Source organism: Dacryopinax primogenitus (genome assembly GCF_000292625.1).
Source record: "Dacryopinax primogenitus strain DJM-731 SS1 chromosome Unknown DACRYscaffold_8, whole genome shotgun sequence".
In the NCBI taxonomy this organism is placed as follows: domain Eukaryota; kingdom Fungi; phylum Basidiomycota; class Dacrymycetes; order Dacrymycetales; family Dacrymycetaceae; genus Dacryopinax; species Dacryopinax primogenitus.
In genome coordinates this window covers 283,783-298,287 of record NW_024467205.1, presented here as the reverse complement: position 1 = coordinate 298,287, position 14,505 = coordinate 283,783, and the positions used below count along the sequence as shown (strand labels likewise).

Here is a 14,505-nt window from a genome sequence, read left to right as displayed (position 1 = left end):
CAAATGCGGGCATTTTGGGGCGACAGGAACTGATAGCGCCGACTTGTAGCGATAGCGACACATTAATAAGTATTGGTATTGAAAACGTATCATTGGTATTGGTGGAAAGAGGAATGGGATGAGACGTGAATACATGGTTGTGGACAGACAGGCAGAAAATTTGAAAGGGCATACAGATACATAGTGGAAGATCGTTGGCATGTGGAACATGGGGTATGAGATCACATGGCAGAAGTTGGAAAGCAGCAATTGGTAAAGGACACGCTCAGCGTGTACGGATGGTTGAGGGCTCGTGCGAGCTGTCCGAACATCAGTCCCATGCCTCCCCAAAACAAATCCAAGGTTACGTACCCTCTCTTGACTCAGCGTCGTTCAGCGCTCAGGCATGGGGAGCTTCTTGGAGATGTAGTTGGGCGAACCCGGGCACTCCGTAGAGTCGCAGCAGATGATCGTGACGGTTTTCTCATCGATCTCTTGCCAGCAGGTGTTGACGGGCGGCTGGAGAGAGAGAGGTGCGGCGGAGGTGCGCTGGGTGGGGTGGGTGTGGCACATTGGTGGATTAGTACTGGTGGGAGGTTGGAACGTTGGGCAAGGAACGATTGCGGGGAGAGAGAACTGGGTGGTCTGAAATTTATCGTTAGCTCTCTTGGAGACGGGTTAATATATACGGCGGTCAAGCACGCAAGACAGGCGGAAGAACGTGTGCGCGGAGTACTAGTAAAAAAGGGCATGACTCGGGGCGGAGGCATGCGGATGCGGCGATAGAGACGCGAGACGCGTGCGCGGAAAGGGGTGTTTGATAAAGACACAGAAGCATGAGAAGATGGGATAAACGGATATGGACATACTCTGTGTTTGTGGAGGGCATGGAGGACGGGTGAGAACGGATGGACGATGACGGATGAGGACGGAGGGATGAGATAGGTGGAGGAGATGGTAATTTGGATTTGTTTGGCAGTGACAGCGGATGCAGGCGTTGGTATGCTCTGAGACTGGCTTGGGACGAGTGAAGCTTGGGAGGATTGTCTGAACCCTACTGAGCAGTGGCCGTCGAAATGGGAGGGATTATATACCATTTTTTCGGTCGAGGAGGAGAGGGTCACAGGAGCAATGAGGATAAACTGAGGTCATACAGTGGAAAGGTATTGATAACGAACGGGGGCCGAATGCATTAATGGGAAGAGGAGTTCGGCACCTTATGCGAGATCACTGGCCGAGCTGCTGATGACACGCACCACAGCTTGCTTCTCTACCTCGGGATGAACAACTCTCAATCGTACCATTGTACCGCATTTGGAACCGGTATACGGCTTCCCGGTTTGGGTCAAAGGGGCCGAGCTGATATTGATGTACCGGCAGAAGAGAGGAGAGATTCTAGGATCCGCTTGATGGTGCAGCGGAGGATGAACTTGCTATCAACGCGATCGTTCAGCAACTTGAAGCATGTGTATGTCGGGGGTTTTAGGTATTATTCCATCTTCTATTGTTAATTGCAAGGCTGTTCGGGCGACAGGTCGCAAAATCGCCGACATCCATCAGGCCGATCGTCGTTCTTCATCTCTATATCATCCACTGAACACCCCAATAGCACGCAAGTACTAGGGGAATAGACAATCCTCGGGTAGTCATATCTTCCACCTGCTATTTCAGTCGCTCCATCAATGCACCGGCAATACACTATTAATAATACGGCAAAACAGCTTCGGGCTCCTCAATTCCCGGAGAACGTCCACCTGCGGCCGCGGGTGTTGCACGTCATCAGCATATTCATGTCGTCCAAGAACACGAGCGTGTAGGAACGTAGCACCGCGCACAGCTTTCGGCGCTCCCTCCGCAACCCGAAATAGAAGTTCAGCTCCAGCACATCGCACCGTAGGGAGCGGTGGGGGGTCAGGTGCCTTTTCTCCCACTGCTGGTGGACGCTGGCAGCTCGGCTTGTGCTGTCGTTGACTGCTCCCGCCGGGAAAGCAATACTGACCATGCTGGACATGTTGGTGGTCTGACCTGCAAGGGGAATTATGAGGTAGGAACTGGAACGGCGGGGTGTTTTGTTGCTGTTGTGGCTGATAGGATGGATAGAGGGGCATGATAAGCACCTCGTGGTCACCTTACAAAGGGTAACACAGGCTACGGGATCGCTTCTCAGGCCGGTCCCACCCCTCAGGCCTACAGCGGGAACTAACGTCGCAGCGAACAGAGCAAACCAATACCCAAAACACCAACACCCATTCCCACTCGCTGGAGTACAGCATGAGTGAGGAAGCCGACCCCAGCCGGTCGGACTCAGGCACCCCGACCTTCCGCTTCTGCCGCTGTCAACTCTCCTAGGTTCTCCCTCTCCCGAAGCTGTGCTATTCAGCTTGCTTCTGGTTCTACTGTTCTCCCTGCTGCCCCACCACCGTCTACCAGAAGACGCAGATACGAGCTGGCATCTCAGCATATATAGCAAGCCCTGCACACGTGTCCTCATCTGCTGGATACGCTTGGAAGGAGCGCTCTTTCCAGCACATCCATTCTAGCCGATGGGACGTCCTCCTGGATGCGTCTTTCCTCTTCCAGCAAGCGGCTGGGCGCCAGCTGAGGACTCGCAGTGATTCTGCCGTTGATGCGTGTGCTGCGATGTCTGACCTGTGTGCGAGAGGTCCGGCAGACAATCACAAGGGGCAATCCATAATCAACAAAGGATAAGCGTATCACCCTATGCCCCCAATCCGGAACCGCTCAAACATTGACCAAACTCAGCGCGAGACAAGCGGCTGTCCAGTACACCGGAACGCTGATAAAGAATCCTACGATATTGCGATGCTATGGCGTTACGAGATGTACACCTACACGTTGCAGATGCCTGCCAGGAGATCGGCCTTCGGGCTGTAGGTGGCCGGTGCGCTGAGCTTCTCAAGCGGGGATAGTGGGAGACTTAGCACCTGACAGCTTGTGTGCCGTCACAGGAGCCACACATCTCAAAGCATGCCATGGTGCTCCCTCAGTGATATTCTTGGATCAAGAGGGACAGCAGGCACCCAGCACAGTCAAGGACCCATAGCCCATTCGCCGAGGACTTGAACAATACTGCCATAGAGGGACATCAGACAACCCCGCCGCGTGGCAGGTTTCGAAGCCCGATGAGGAAGCGTCCCGTCTGAGCCGTTCCGGCGCTTTCTTGCCGCTTTCAGAGGGATATGTGATGCTCCTTAAGAGGTAATCCGGCGAAGAGGCGGGCCAGCGCAGAAGCACGCGTAGCCTTATCAACAGGGATTGGGTAATGAAGACGTTTGGGTGAGGTTATACGCGCAGTGAGCGATAGTTGAAAGATAAGTCAATCTGGTAGTGCTCATTGTTAGCCTGTCTTCTTCATTGTGTACCAGACGAGGCTCGATAAGCATCAAGTGGAGGATCCACGTGTGGCCCCGCACGGGTCGGTGGTATCCTAGCGGACGGGATTGCGCCAAGCCTTTGGCATGTAATGCCAGTTTCTTGTTCAAGAGCAGAGGAGGAATAGGGGTAAGGGACATTATGCGGGTTTCGGAATCGAGATGGTTAATGAATCGTACGGCGCGGACGGGCGGCCACAGATAGGACAAACCGTGATGATAGGGTGATGGGCCGAGGAAGTTGAAAATGCTATGATGAATGATATGGACGTACAGAAGCGAAGGCGGGTCATGTGCAATCCATTCGGCAATCTTCTTGTATCGCGCAGCGTTCTCGCAACCCGGTAGGCGCCCGACCGCAACCCGAACCAGTCTCCTGTTTACTGGATGACCAAAGATATTGGACAGCTTACAAAAGCGGACAAGAGCCGTGGTGCTGGGGCGGTGTCTCAGCGTGTTTGGAGGTGCGGCATCCTCTCGCAGAATTGGGTCGGTTGGCCAGCGGTGGTATGCGGCCGTACGTGGGGTACGTATCCTCTGACGTCTAGGACGATCCTGTTTCTTCCGCAATAAAATCACTTCTAGCGTTTATACCCGCCGATATCGGCGCTCGAATTGTGGAACTGTTCTATCTTTTCGGATTGCGCTACCTGAGCAGCGGTATTCGTGAGTCGCGCATAGCAAATCGTGTCGCTTTCAGTGCAGTCCTTCTTCCTTAATTCGATGATGTCCGAAGCCTGCATCCTTCCATCTTACGAGCTCGCTCTCTCTACGGCCGAAGGCTGCCCATGTTCAGCCGCCCAGCAGCTACTTCTTCCCAAACGCCTCCCTCCCTCTTGCCTTCTCCCAAGTCCAGATACTTACGCTCTTCGCAGGGCATCTGAACTCTGCCCAGCCATCTTCTGCTATGATGACCTCTCCGGCATGCCATCCAAGGACGTCGGTCCATTTCTCGCCCGCGTGGGACGTGCCGATGTCGAGTTTCTTCACGCTGGGCAAAGGGTAAGCGAGGGGAGCGAAGAGAGCGGGGAAGTCAAGGCTTACCCTTCATCCCCATTACAGAGCACTACGGCGCACCCATCATGTACCTCATCCCCCTCTCTGACCCAAGCGACACAGTTCGGGTGGTCCCACGTATCCCTCAGTGGGCCGTAGGCAAAATGCTTGCGCGCGCGGATTAAGTCGGCGAGCTGCGAAACTGGAGGCTGAGGGCTCGAGCCAAGGGTACCGTACAGATCGCCGTAGAAGACGCAGCTGCACAGAGCATAAGGAAGATTCTGGGAAAAGGAGGGTGGGGGGAAGCACGCACGGATAGCCATCCGGCCTTAGGAGGATCAGAGCGTAGGCCAGAGGTTTGAACCAGGGAGCTACCCAGCTCTCGAGCGACTGACCGATCTGCGTGTCGTGATTATCCACAAGCGTTCTGCGTAGTCATAAGCCGTATGTCCAGGAACGCGCGGTATATGCCACAAGATGTGCACTTACACAGCATCAATTGGTCTCTCTTTCACCACTGTTCCCTCCCACACCTTCCTCAGGTCAAAATCTGCCACCGCCTCACCGGCCTCCTTAAAGTTGTAATGCAGCGGCGCATCGAACACGCTGAATTGAGTGCCGAGGGCAGATAGGTAGGTCTCCAGATCCTGGATCGAATCTTTCCAGAACTCGCCGACAGCGAACATTGCGGGCTTGTGGGTCTGTTCACGCACGATCTTGATGAAGTCGGCGATGAGACCACGGTCAATGTGCTGGTGTAATGAATACTTTGTGGATGACAGCATGCGATGGTGCGAATCACCTTGACGGCGTCGAAACGGAACCCAGCGGCGCCGATCTCATCAATGATCCACTTGCCCCACTTGATCACGTCTTCTCTCGCCTCGGGATGGTCATAATCTACGTCGGCACCCACTGGTTCCCCGATTAGTCCACGCTCAGCGAACCTGAACGTGAAGGCGCTTACTGAGGTAATCATAGTTCCTGTTCTCCGAGTCTACCCCGGAAGACCAATTCTTCCCATCCCCGTGGATCTTGAATATACCCTTCTTGCCCGTGCCTTGATCATAGTCTACCCCGGTGAAGTGATTGAAATTGAAATGCATCTTGGAGTACTGCATCGATTCCATGTCAGCGAGCCTTAGCCAATGAACTCAGAAGAGAGCACACTTGATCATGCCGACCAGGAAAGTCGAATCCAGTCCATCCCTGGGGACCACACTTTAGTGTCTGCAAGACTCAGGAAGTCCGGCCAACGCACCTCAATGTCATACAGCCCGCTAATCTCCTTCGTCCTATCCTTCTGATCCACCTCCACCACTCCAAACTTCTCCGTCCTATCCGCGCCAAACCGGTGGTTCAAGACTGCATCAACATAGCAAACGAGGTTCTTCGCCCGCGCGTCCGCGATGAGCGTGATGAGCTCTTCTTTCGTGCCCCAGTGCGTCCGGGTCGACTTTTGCTGGTCAAACTCGCCCAGGTCGTACAGGTCGTAGACGTCGTACCCGACTGATTCAGGGTTGGATGCTTTGGTCGGGGCTATGGACGAATGAAGCCATAAACAAGGAGACGGTGGAAGCGGAACAAGAGAGAGTAGCAATCAGCGCGCATACATGCACCTATAAGGGGAAGCGCGTACGAGGCAGCCACATCGCTGTGATCCCCATTGCAGCTAGATCTGGAAGAAGCGACTGCAGTTTCTTCCAATGTACCCCACCGCCTTCGCAGTACCACTCGAAAGCCTGCATCTTTTCCCACCACCGACCAAGGTCAGCTAGGACGGCATGGATTGGACAAGCAGACGTGCCATCGTGAAGTTATGCCCTGCATCGGAGTAGACTGCGTTAGCATGATGCGACATGTTGCTTTCTTTTGAATCTAAGTAGTAATTCTTGTAATGCCGTCGAGCAATGCGCGAGGATAGTCAAGAGATAGAGAAGAGGAGAGGAAGGACCAGGAGTTGGGGATAGAGGGGGAAGGACTGAGAGATATAAGAGGCGTGCGAACAAGGCGTGCTCCTGGCAAGCCCCTGCGCATATACGCAGGTGAGACAGACATCGATCGGTCGATCGTCGCTTTCGATTAGGATGAGGTAACACAGGGACAGAAACGACGACTGGTGATGTCATCGTGAGAGCGGGAGTATCGGAGAAAACTCGGCTTATATAAAACACTCCGCGTCCGAGACCATCTCGTTGACATTGGAGCAAACTGTACTTGCTTTGCCTCTCCGTCCTGCTTTCCCTCCCACAGAGGCTCTGTGCGGATGACACTTAAAGGTTCTCTGTCGGGTCATGTCCTTACTCCAGCATCGTACATCACGCTCCCCATGTGTGCTCAGCGATGCTAGATGCTCAGGATGCGGGTCTTGCCAAGAGTCAACTGTCTGATCTCCCTGCATGTATCAACGTATCTATGATGGTGCGAGACTGATGGCCAGGCTTTATCTCAATGAACCGGATTACGGAATCTTCGTCACGACCTTGTTAATGGAGTATACCTATATTACTGGCCTTGCTAACCTTCTGTGGGCACCTCACTGCCTAATACGGTCCTAGGTCTAGCTCGATGAACCGCCTTGGTTCCTTTGGTTCCCTGAACCGCCTTGGTTCCCTGAACCACCTTGGTTCCCCGGTGTCACCGGTTTCACCCGTTCTGGCTGGCCGGTGAAGTTCTTCCACGCATCGCTCACTTTGCCGACTACTTGGGCTACTTTTACAGCCCTCGACGCCGTTCTCAGTTCGGCTGCTTGTCTCTTCTCCATCTTATTCCTCGCCTTCTCGTGCTCACCACTCAGCTCAAGATCCATCTGCTGTTGTGCACGTAGCCTTTGGCCCTCTGCCGTGAACGGCTCGGGATCCGGCCTTGTAGTAAAAATTTGGCTGAGTTGTGACGGAACCGTGTGCTCTTTTCCTTCTTTTGTTTCTTCGCGTCTCGGCCGAATCGGGGGCGTATTGAGCAAGTGATTCATGGAAGTGTGATTCGTCAGTAGCCGGTCGGGATTCCGTGTGATAAGGGACCCGATGTTGTTGGCGCGTTGCTTTGACGGGCCCGGCGTAGGGATGTCAGGGTGAGTGCGCAATTCCAGCCAAGAAGAGTCTTCGTCCGTCTCTCGTTTATGGAGCTCATCCTGGTCCTGTAGGAGGGTGCAATCAGTCTGCTTCTCTCGCAGAAAGCAACGAGACTCACGTGCAAGTCGATATCTCTATCGTCTAGGTGTCGCACCCCATACCCAACATCCAACTGGTCGAAGGATCTTGCCTCCACGGTGGCGAGCCATTGATTTTCGGTCTGCAAGACTGGTGCTGCGGTGACAAGCCAAGAGAACACGAGCAGAGAGATAACGGGTGTGATGCGAATGGTGAACATGTTGGAAAGTGAGGGAAGAAGGAAAGTTGCGTTGGTGGTGAAGGTGGCACTTGGCGCGAACAATTGCAGTCAATGCAAGAGTAGTTATATCGGTGTGAGAGATGGTGAGTCAGAAAAGACCAGCTTCTCTGAGGAAATCGTTTGTGGTACAGTGAGCCTTTATATACTGCAAATGCAAATCACCGCAGCAAGTCGAAACATGCTCGAGGCTCCCAGCCGGGGACTGTGTTGTCAGCTTGTAAATCACCTCACCGAGTCCAAGCATGCTTCACGTTTTCCAGTCGGGAACTGCGTAGTCAGCTAATACCAGTGTCAAACCCAAGCGGGGTAACAGCAGGTCCGGGGAGGTTACAACCAACCGGCACCACAGGGACCCCGTGAGTTGGATTCCCGTGTCGCACATAACATAACATGAACAAACCAGTGCTGAAGTCGCAGTGCTGAAGTCGCAGTGCTGAAGTCGTATTCTCCCTGATCTGCAGGTCCCGGCTCGGACCATTGATAGGATAAGAAGGGCTGATCATTCCCTTACACCCTCATAAATACACTGAAATGAAATGATTAGATAGTATCTAGTCCATCGATGAGTGGTACATCATGAGAATATGACAGAAAACTCGACTTAATCAGATGATGGAATCTCTGCCGAAGCCTCAGAGGAAGGCGCTGACGCGGAACCAAGAAGGGTTTTGTATTGCGCTTCTCTCTTGTCATAGACAAGGATGAATTTGAAGAGTCGGAGTACAAAGTGGGGTGGGAAAAGAAGAACAGGGATTAAATACACTTCCTGTGACGCGTCAACCACTTCGCGGATGCAACCGAGAGCACACGTCATGAGAAGTCCGCGTGGTGCTGAGTTAACTGTATAGACACCCTTTACGCTGTGCCGATCTACAGCGTCTCGGCTCACGGTTTGACTCGGTGAGATGATTTATTAGCTGACTACAGACCTTCCCCAGAGAATATCGCGGAGATGATCAAGCTGAACACACAGCGGCCAGGAGAGCCTCAAACATGCTTCAACTCACAGAGATACTTTACAGTAGGCTTCATATCCCTCAGCTTGGTCACTGCTTGCAGGGGCAGTGCACAAGGAGAAGAACTCCCGAATCTCCGAATGTAAAGGCGCGTAATCATAGTTCCCATCCCCGCGGATCTTAAATATACCCTTGATCATAGTCTACCCTGGTGAAGTGATTGAAATTGAAATGCATCTCGGAGTACTGCCTCGAGTCCATGTCAGCGAGCCTTAGCCAATGAACTCGGAAGAGAACACACTTGATCATGCCGACCAGGAAAGTCAAATCCAGTCCATCCCTGTGCACCACACATCAGTGTCTGCAAAACTCAGGCAGTCCGGCCAACGCACCTCAATGTCATACAGCCCGCTAATCCCCTTCCTCCTATCTTTCTGATCCACCCCCAACACTCCAAACTCCTCCGTCCTATCCCGGTGGTTCAAGACCGAATCGACGTAGCAAACGAGGTTCTTCTCCTGCGCGTCCGCGATGAGCGAGATGAGCTCTTCTTTCACGCCCCAGTGCGTACGGGTCGACTTTTGCTGGTCAAACTCGCACTCGCCCAGGTCGTACAGGTCGTAGACGTCGTACCCGACTGATTCAGGGTTGGATGCTTTGGTCGGAGCTATGGACGAATGAAGCCATAAACAGGGAGACGGTGAAAATGGACCAAGAGAAAGGAGCAATCAGCGTGCATATATGTTATCCCGACCTGCCAGGCGAAGTGGGTATCAATGTAGATTATGACAGTTTAGCAAAGAGGAGAGATTTTGATCCGAAGCGGGGGTGCCCGTGTGCCTGACTGCGGAGTCTGGGAGAGGCTCGAGGATGCTTCAACCCGGGGGATGATTCACAGTTACCATATACAATGTTCGCCGTACCACAAACCGTTTCTTCAGAGAAGCTGGTTTCTTCTCACCCACTACCTCTTATAACGAAATACTCCTGCATTGATTGCAGTTGTTTAGTTCGAGGGCGAAACGACCAACGCGACTTACCTTTCTTCGCATAACTGACAAACATGTTCACCATTCGCATCACACCCTTTGTCTCCCTGCTCGCATTATCTTGGCTTGCCACCACAACACGAGTCTTGCAGACTGAAAATCAATGGCTCGCCACCGTGGAGGCAAGATCCTTCGACCAGTTGGATGTTGGGTATGGGGTGCGACACCTAGACAATAGAGATATCGACTTGCACGTGAGTCTCGTTGCTTTCTGGGAGAGAAGCAGACTGGTTGAGTTCTCCTACAGGACCAGGATGAGCTCCATGAACGAGAAACGGACGAAGACTCTTCTTGGCTGGAACTGCGCACTCCCCCTGACCCGGCTGAGCCGGAGAAGGCCGCTGAGCAGTTAGTGAAAGAGCATGAGAAGACCGCTGAATAGGCGCGCATGGAGCGCGAGTACCAGAAGATGCAGCAGAGGAAAAAAAGAGATCGAGGATGCCCAGCTCAGATCGGCGAAGACGTAGGTAACCACAGTCAGGTTATTCCAAAAATTGCATGATGTGTGCAGGGCAGCCACCTACAAGCCACCAGGAGAGGTAAGTCCTGACGCTCTTGACCGGTCGTAGGGCTAAAAATAGGATGGGTCTCGAGAGACGCGCTGACAGAGGGCCGGCAAAGCCACGGACGAGATCGATACGCTCCAATAACAAGGTCGTCGTGAAGACAGTTCTTTGAGATCAAGCACACCCGTTAGTCTCGCGCGACACTAGCATGAGAAGCCAAGGGTGAAGCAGGTTTCGAGTAGGAATTTTCCAGGGCCAGGCGAGGTGTAGAGCGAAAAAGTCGTCCTGTCCTGCGTGCAAACTGTGCCGAATATTTTTAGGAAGAGCGGATATGACGTGACACAGCACAGCGCAGAGCTGAGGTCGCGAAATGCCGTAGCAGAACTCCTTTGTAGTCTGCGTCGCTCAGGTTGAGGGACAGGGATAAGCAAAAGACCAGAGTAATCTTGGAGTCAGGGCGGGGACCCCCATCTGCGGTACGCGTCCGCAGACGGTCAGAGCCCTCTACTCCGCGCAGCACAACAGTATGCTCTTTGATCAAGCCCGCGTTTGACAAGGAAAGATGTGACGGAATGAACAACCGGCCCTGTCGTGATAGGGAAATATTCTACCTGGTAAACCATCAACATCGGTTCGACACCAGACCAACAGGGATGTTCTGTGATATACAGGCAGGGATGCTATGCATCGGAGATCTCGCTGCAAGGATCTACCGTAAGGCCGACAGCAGAGTTCTTCGATACATCCAGGGATATCAGACAGTTGATTCTTCGCAAGACGCGCATACTGAGCATGAAGCTGAGCATACATGTGTACCGTACCGTGCGACGCTCTAGTAAAGATGGGCTCTCGGACAAGACAGAGTACCTGCAAGTGTCGTGGGCATAGAGTGCGAGGAGGGAGAAAAGGTGGACGGACAGGCGAAGCAAGTACAAAAAAATGGTCGACTGAATTTGCTCCAATGTCAATAAGATGGTCGGACGTGAACAGGTCGTGTCGCGTCAGGATTTTCTCTGACATTCTCAGGAACGTGGAAGTGTCTGGTCACGATGACATCACCGTTCCTTGTGTCTGTCCCTTTATTATATCTCTAATAGAATGTAACGATCGACTTATGAATGTCTGACCTGTGTAAATGCGCACACCGGTTTGCCAAGAGCACGCCTTGCTTTCATAGGGGCTATATCAATGAGTCCATCCCCTCCCAACCCTGCCACCATAGCTTGACCTTGGGGATGTGATGCAGGTTTCCCAGTGGTATGTGCTGAGAAGGCACTGGATGTTCATGGGGAGGTTGCACCATAGGTCGGGGTGGTGTGGCTTTTGAGGCAGCAGAATGAGTGATCTGACACAGTCTTTCCTGTAGGACTCTGCTTATCACACACCTCAACCCTTGATACTGCTTCTCATCCTTTGTATATTTTGCCTTTATCCAGCCTAGCTGTTGATTTTGTATTCTATGGGTACCTCTGTGATCTCCTTTGCTTGGTATGTGCTTGGTCCATACTGTGTGGATGCTGGACATGTGAAAGGGCTTACAATGCCCTTTTGCTCCCAATAGGTACACTAATCCAATGTATTACTATCTAGTAGTAATACAACACAGGTGTACTAAAGAGAGATAAGAGAAAAGGGTGGCCTACAGCCACCTGCTACATGTAAGTCCATTGGACGATCCAATTGCCCTAGAGGCAGTGTTACTGTATATGGTAAGTATGGGGATATTTACATATCCCTTACACTCCCCCCCATTCAAAGAGGAGGAGGTTACAACTCAGAGACCTTTGTTGTACCCATCACGGTCATCAGAACCGTAATCAAGAGAGACATCCTTCTCAGAAGGGATGTCAACATGCAATGGCCCTGCAATAGCAGGGGTGTGTTCATCACTCCAGGGGAAACCTTCTGGTTTCAAACCCAAGGGAGGGAGATCCACCTGGGGAGGTGGAACAATTGCAGATTGATACACCTATGTCCAGAGCGAGTTGTTCTGGGAATCAAAGGCCAGAAGTGCCTTTGCTGCATCCTCATCAAGGATGTGCTTGCAGAAGGAGCCACCAATGTGCTGTGCCTTCCTGGCCCTATGGCCAAAGTGGCTGACCCATGTGGCTAGTTTCCCTCCTTGCAGCCCGCTGGCTGCAAGCTCATGCATGATGGCAATGATGTCCCAGGTGTGCTGGCCATCAATGATGCAAAGCACATGCTGGAAGTGTGCAGACGTGCTCCAATGGGGCATGGGGAGCTCAGGGATTTTTGCTGCACAGGCAAGGTTTTTGAAGCAATCTTCAGAGGAGAAGAGGTCCATGCAGACCTCATAGAACACATTTGCATCTCTGCAAACAAATAATTTGTTATCATTGTGGGGACAATGATCTTTCAAGAACTTCCAGAGATGGAGGTCCAGGATGTAGTAGCATCCATCCCATGAGCAGCGAATGCCCACCCCCTTATTGGCATGGGGGTTTATTTTGGTTCCAATTTGACTGATCATCTTGTTATACTTGGACCATAGTAGTCCAAATTGGGGCCCATAGTGGGGTTGGATGGCCCAGTAGGCATCTGCTGTCTCCATGCACCTCGCCCAGTGAGGTGGATTGTGCTTGCAAATAGCACCTAAGTGTCTGGGAGTCAAGATGTACTCCCACAGCTTCTCCTTATCATAAGGAGGGAGGCTGTGTGGCAGGCATTTACTGCCAGTAATCGCTATGCCCATAGGGGCAAACTGCGGTGGCAAGGTGTATGCTATCTCATCCTTTTGACTGGATGATTTACCAGATGAGCTGGCAACCACTGCGCTGTACATCTTGCCAATGGCAGAGACGCAGGAGGAGGATGTGGCAGTCATGAGAGACTGCATCTTCTGTGGGCATGCAGATGGGAGCTTGTCCACTATGGGACATTTACCAAGGGCAATGGCAGAGACCTTCACAATGGGAGGAACCCTCGCAATGGTGGAGACCTTTGCAACAGCGGAGGTCATCAGGGCAGCTGCTGGAGCCTCCTTGATGGGGCCGACATCCATCAGGATGTCATATAACTTGTCTGCCTCATGAGAGGCAGAAGGGGGAGCCGCCTTGCAAGTGGCAGAAGGCAGAGGAGCACAGGGAGGGGGAGGGGGAGGGGCGCTGTTGAAAGCAGACAGCTTGCCCTTTAGCTTATCATTCTCAGAACAATGTTCATTGCATTTGATGTGATAATGCAAGACATCTTCCTTCAGATGACCAATCTTGTCCTGGAGAGCATTGCTCTCATCCCAATGATGGGATCCCTGGATCTCCATGTCTCTCTGAGCATGGAGGAGCATATTGTGCATGTTGGCGAGCAACCGCTGGGCTTCATCCATCCTGGATGACATGCAAGCATTCTCATTGAGAGAACGAGTGAGATTTTCATTGCTCATCTTGAGAGAGTCCGCCAGACAAGCAATGTGTGATTCAAAGTCATGCTTGAGATTATGAATCTCATCTGTGTGTTCCTCACGCTCGCCCCAAAGGCAATCAAGCTCCTGCTCTGCATCTCATAACTTGATGCGATTATATACCAGTTTGTCAGTGAGCTGTTCTCAGCCACAAATGGCCAATTCCATGTTATGTGTCAGATAGAGTGCAAGCCAAGGATATGGCTTCCAACTTTCCACACACAAGTCGCAGTAATGTGTGTCACTTGACCTGCAAGTGAAATCCAGAGTGGGGGGATGCAAGTACTCATCCTTGGACATCTGGGGAGAGATATCACCATAATGGTTGTTGGAAGATCCATAATGCTCACCCTGATGGGCATGATGTTGATAGCTGCCGGAGGCAGTATTGTCATTATGGGCCCTGTCCCAAGGAAGGGGAGCAGGAGGCCCTGGGGCAGCCAAAATGGTTGCTGGGGTGCCAGAGCCCTCACCCTGTATGGGGGCAGAGGATGGCGTGTTGGTTGCGTGAATGACCAATGGACATAGAGTGTCAGAGACACTAGAAGGAGGGGCAGGGGCAGACGCAACCATCTGGACCACTGCAGCAGGTATGGGGAGTACCACAGGCACAGGTTCTGCCATAGGCAGAGTGGTGGGGGGAGGGATGGATGGAAGGGCTTCCGTCATCTCCTCATTGTCCGCAGGAGGGATGAAGACTTCATCTGGGTCAGACACCATAATAGCTTTGAGTGAAGCTAATGCACTAGATAGTGTGAGAGACTGTCAGGGCACCAGCTCATTGCTTGGTCAAGAGACATGACTAAGCCTTTATGACAT

The 14,505-nt window shown here is 52.3% G+C and overlaps 9 protein-coding genes across 9 annotated transcripts; 1 reads left to right on the top strand and 8 right to left on the bottom strand.

Annotated features, from left to right (window-relative positions):
* Window positions 1–55: 55 nt before the first annotated feature.
* Window positions 56–809, bottom strand: DACRYDRAFT_21905 (uncharacterized protein). Its single transcript, XM_040772595.1, has 2 exons — window positions 352–809; window positions 56–299 (listed from the first exon to the last, which is right to left on the bottom strand). The coding sequence occupies exon 1, from the start codon at window positions 550–552 to the stop codon at window positions 373–375; it is 180 nt and encodes a 59-aa protein (XP_040629047.1). The 5' UTR covers window positions 553–809; the 3' UTR covers window positions 56–299; window positions 352–372.
* A 701-nt stretch (window positions 810–1,510) lies between these two features.
* DACRYDRAFT_21904 (uncharacterized protein) lies at window positions 1,511–2,691 on the bottom strand. The gene is made up of 3 exons (XM_040772594.1): window positions 2,198–2,691; window positions 2,080–2,146; window positions 1,511–2,023 (listed from the first exon to the last, which is right to left on the bottom strand). Exon 3 carries the CDS (start codon window positions 1,988–1,990, stop codon window positions 1,712–1,714), a length of 279 nt encoding a protein of 92 aa, XP_040629046.1. The 5' UTR covers window positions 1,991–2,023; window positions 2,080–2,146; window positions 2,198–2,691; the 3' UTR covers window positions 1,511–1,711.
* A 403-nt stretch (window positions 2,692–3,094) lies between these two features.
* DACRYDRAFT_21903 (uncharacterized protein) lies at window positions 3,095–3,628 on the bottom strand. Its single transcript, XM_040772593.1, has one exon. The coding sequence runs from the start codon at window positions 3,510–3,512 to the stop codon at window positions 3,246–3,248; it is 267 nt and encodes an 88-aa protein (XP_040629045.1). The 5' UTR covers window positions 3,513–3,628; the 3' UTR covers window positions 3,095–3,245.
* Window positions 3,629–4,178: 550 nt separating this feature from the next.
* Window positions 4,179–6,115, bottom strand: DACRYDRAFT_107084 (alpha-amylase; the record flags this gene model as incomplete). The annotated part of the gene is made up of 9 exons (XM_040768405.1): window positions 4,179–4,362; window positions 4,416–4,625; window positions 4,681–4,794; window positions 4,857–5,119; window positions 5,170–5,282; window positions 5,335–5,482; window positions 5,538–5,576; window positions 5,629–5,906; window positions 6,007–6,115. The coding sequence occupies 9 exons, from the start codon at window positions 6,113–6,115 to the stop codon at window positions 4,179–4,181; spliced, it is 1,458 nt and encodes a 485-aa protein (XP_040629044.1).
* Window positions 6,116–6,927: 812 nt separating this feature from the next.
* Window positions 6,928–7,338, bottom strand: DACRYDRAFT_15529 (uncharacterized protein; the record flags this gene model as incomplete). The annotated part of the gene is made up of 1 exon (XM_040771117.1): window positions 6,928–7,338. The coding sequence occupies one exon, from the start codon at window positions 7,336–7,338 to the stop codon at window positions 6,928–6,930; it is 411 nt and encodes a 136-aa protein (XP_040629043.1).
* Window positions 7,339–8,893: 1,555 nt separating this feature from the next.
* DACRYDRAFT_107082 (glycoside hydrolase) lies at window positions 8,894–9,706 on the bottom strand (the record flags this gene model as incomplete). Its single annotated transcript, XM_040768404.1, has 4 exons — window positions 8,894–8,959; window positions 9,015–9,053; window positions 9,106–9,380; window positions 9,679–9,706. 4 exons carry the CDS (start codon window positions 9,704–9,706, stop codon window positions 8,894–8,896), a joined length of 408 nt encoding a protein of 135 aa, XP_040629042.1.
* A 70-nt stretch (window positions 9,707–9,776) lies between these two features.
* On the top strand, window positions 9,777–10,144 carry DACRYDRAFT_107081 (uncharacterized protein; the record flags this gene model as incomplete). Its single annotated transcript, XM_040768403.1, has 2 exons — window positions 9,777–9,956; window positions 10,010–10,144. 2 exons carry the CDS (start codon window positions 9,777–9,779, stop codon window positions 10,142–10,144), a joined length of 315 nt encoding a protein of 104 aa, XP_040629041.1.
* Window positions 10,145–12,237: 2,093 nt separating this feature from the next.
* DACRYDRAFT_107080 (uncharacterized protein) lies at window positions 12,238–13,611 on the bottom strand (the record flags this gene model as incomplete). The annotated part of the gene is made up of 1 exon (XM_040768402.1): window positions 12,238–13,611. One exon carries the CDS (start codon window positions 13,609–13,611, stop codon window positions 12,238–12,240), a length of 1,374 nt encoding a protein of 457 aa, XP_040629040.1.
* Window positions 13,612–13,972: 361 nt separating this feature from the next.
* On the bottom strand, window positions 13,973–14,406 carry DACRYDRAFT_107079 (uncharacterized protein; the record flags this gene model as incomplete). Its single annotated transcript, XM_040768401.1, has 2 exons — window positions 13,973–13,986; window positions 14,037–14,406. 2 exons carry the CDS (start codon window positions 14,404–14,406, stop codon window positions 13,973–13,975), a joined length of 384 nt encoding a protein of 127 aa, XP_040629039.1.
* Window positions 14,407–14,505: the final 99 nt, after the last annotated feature.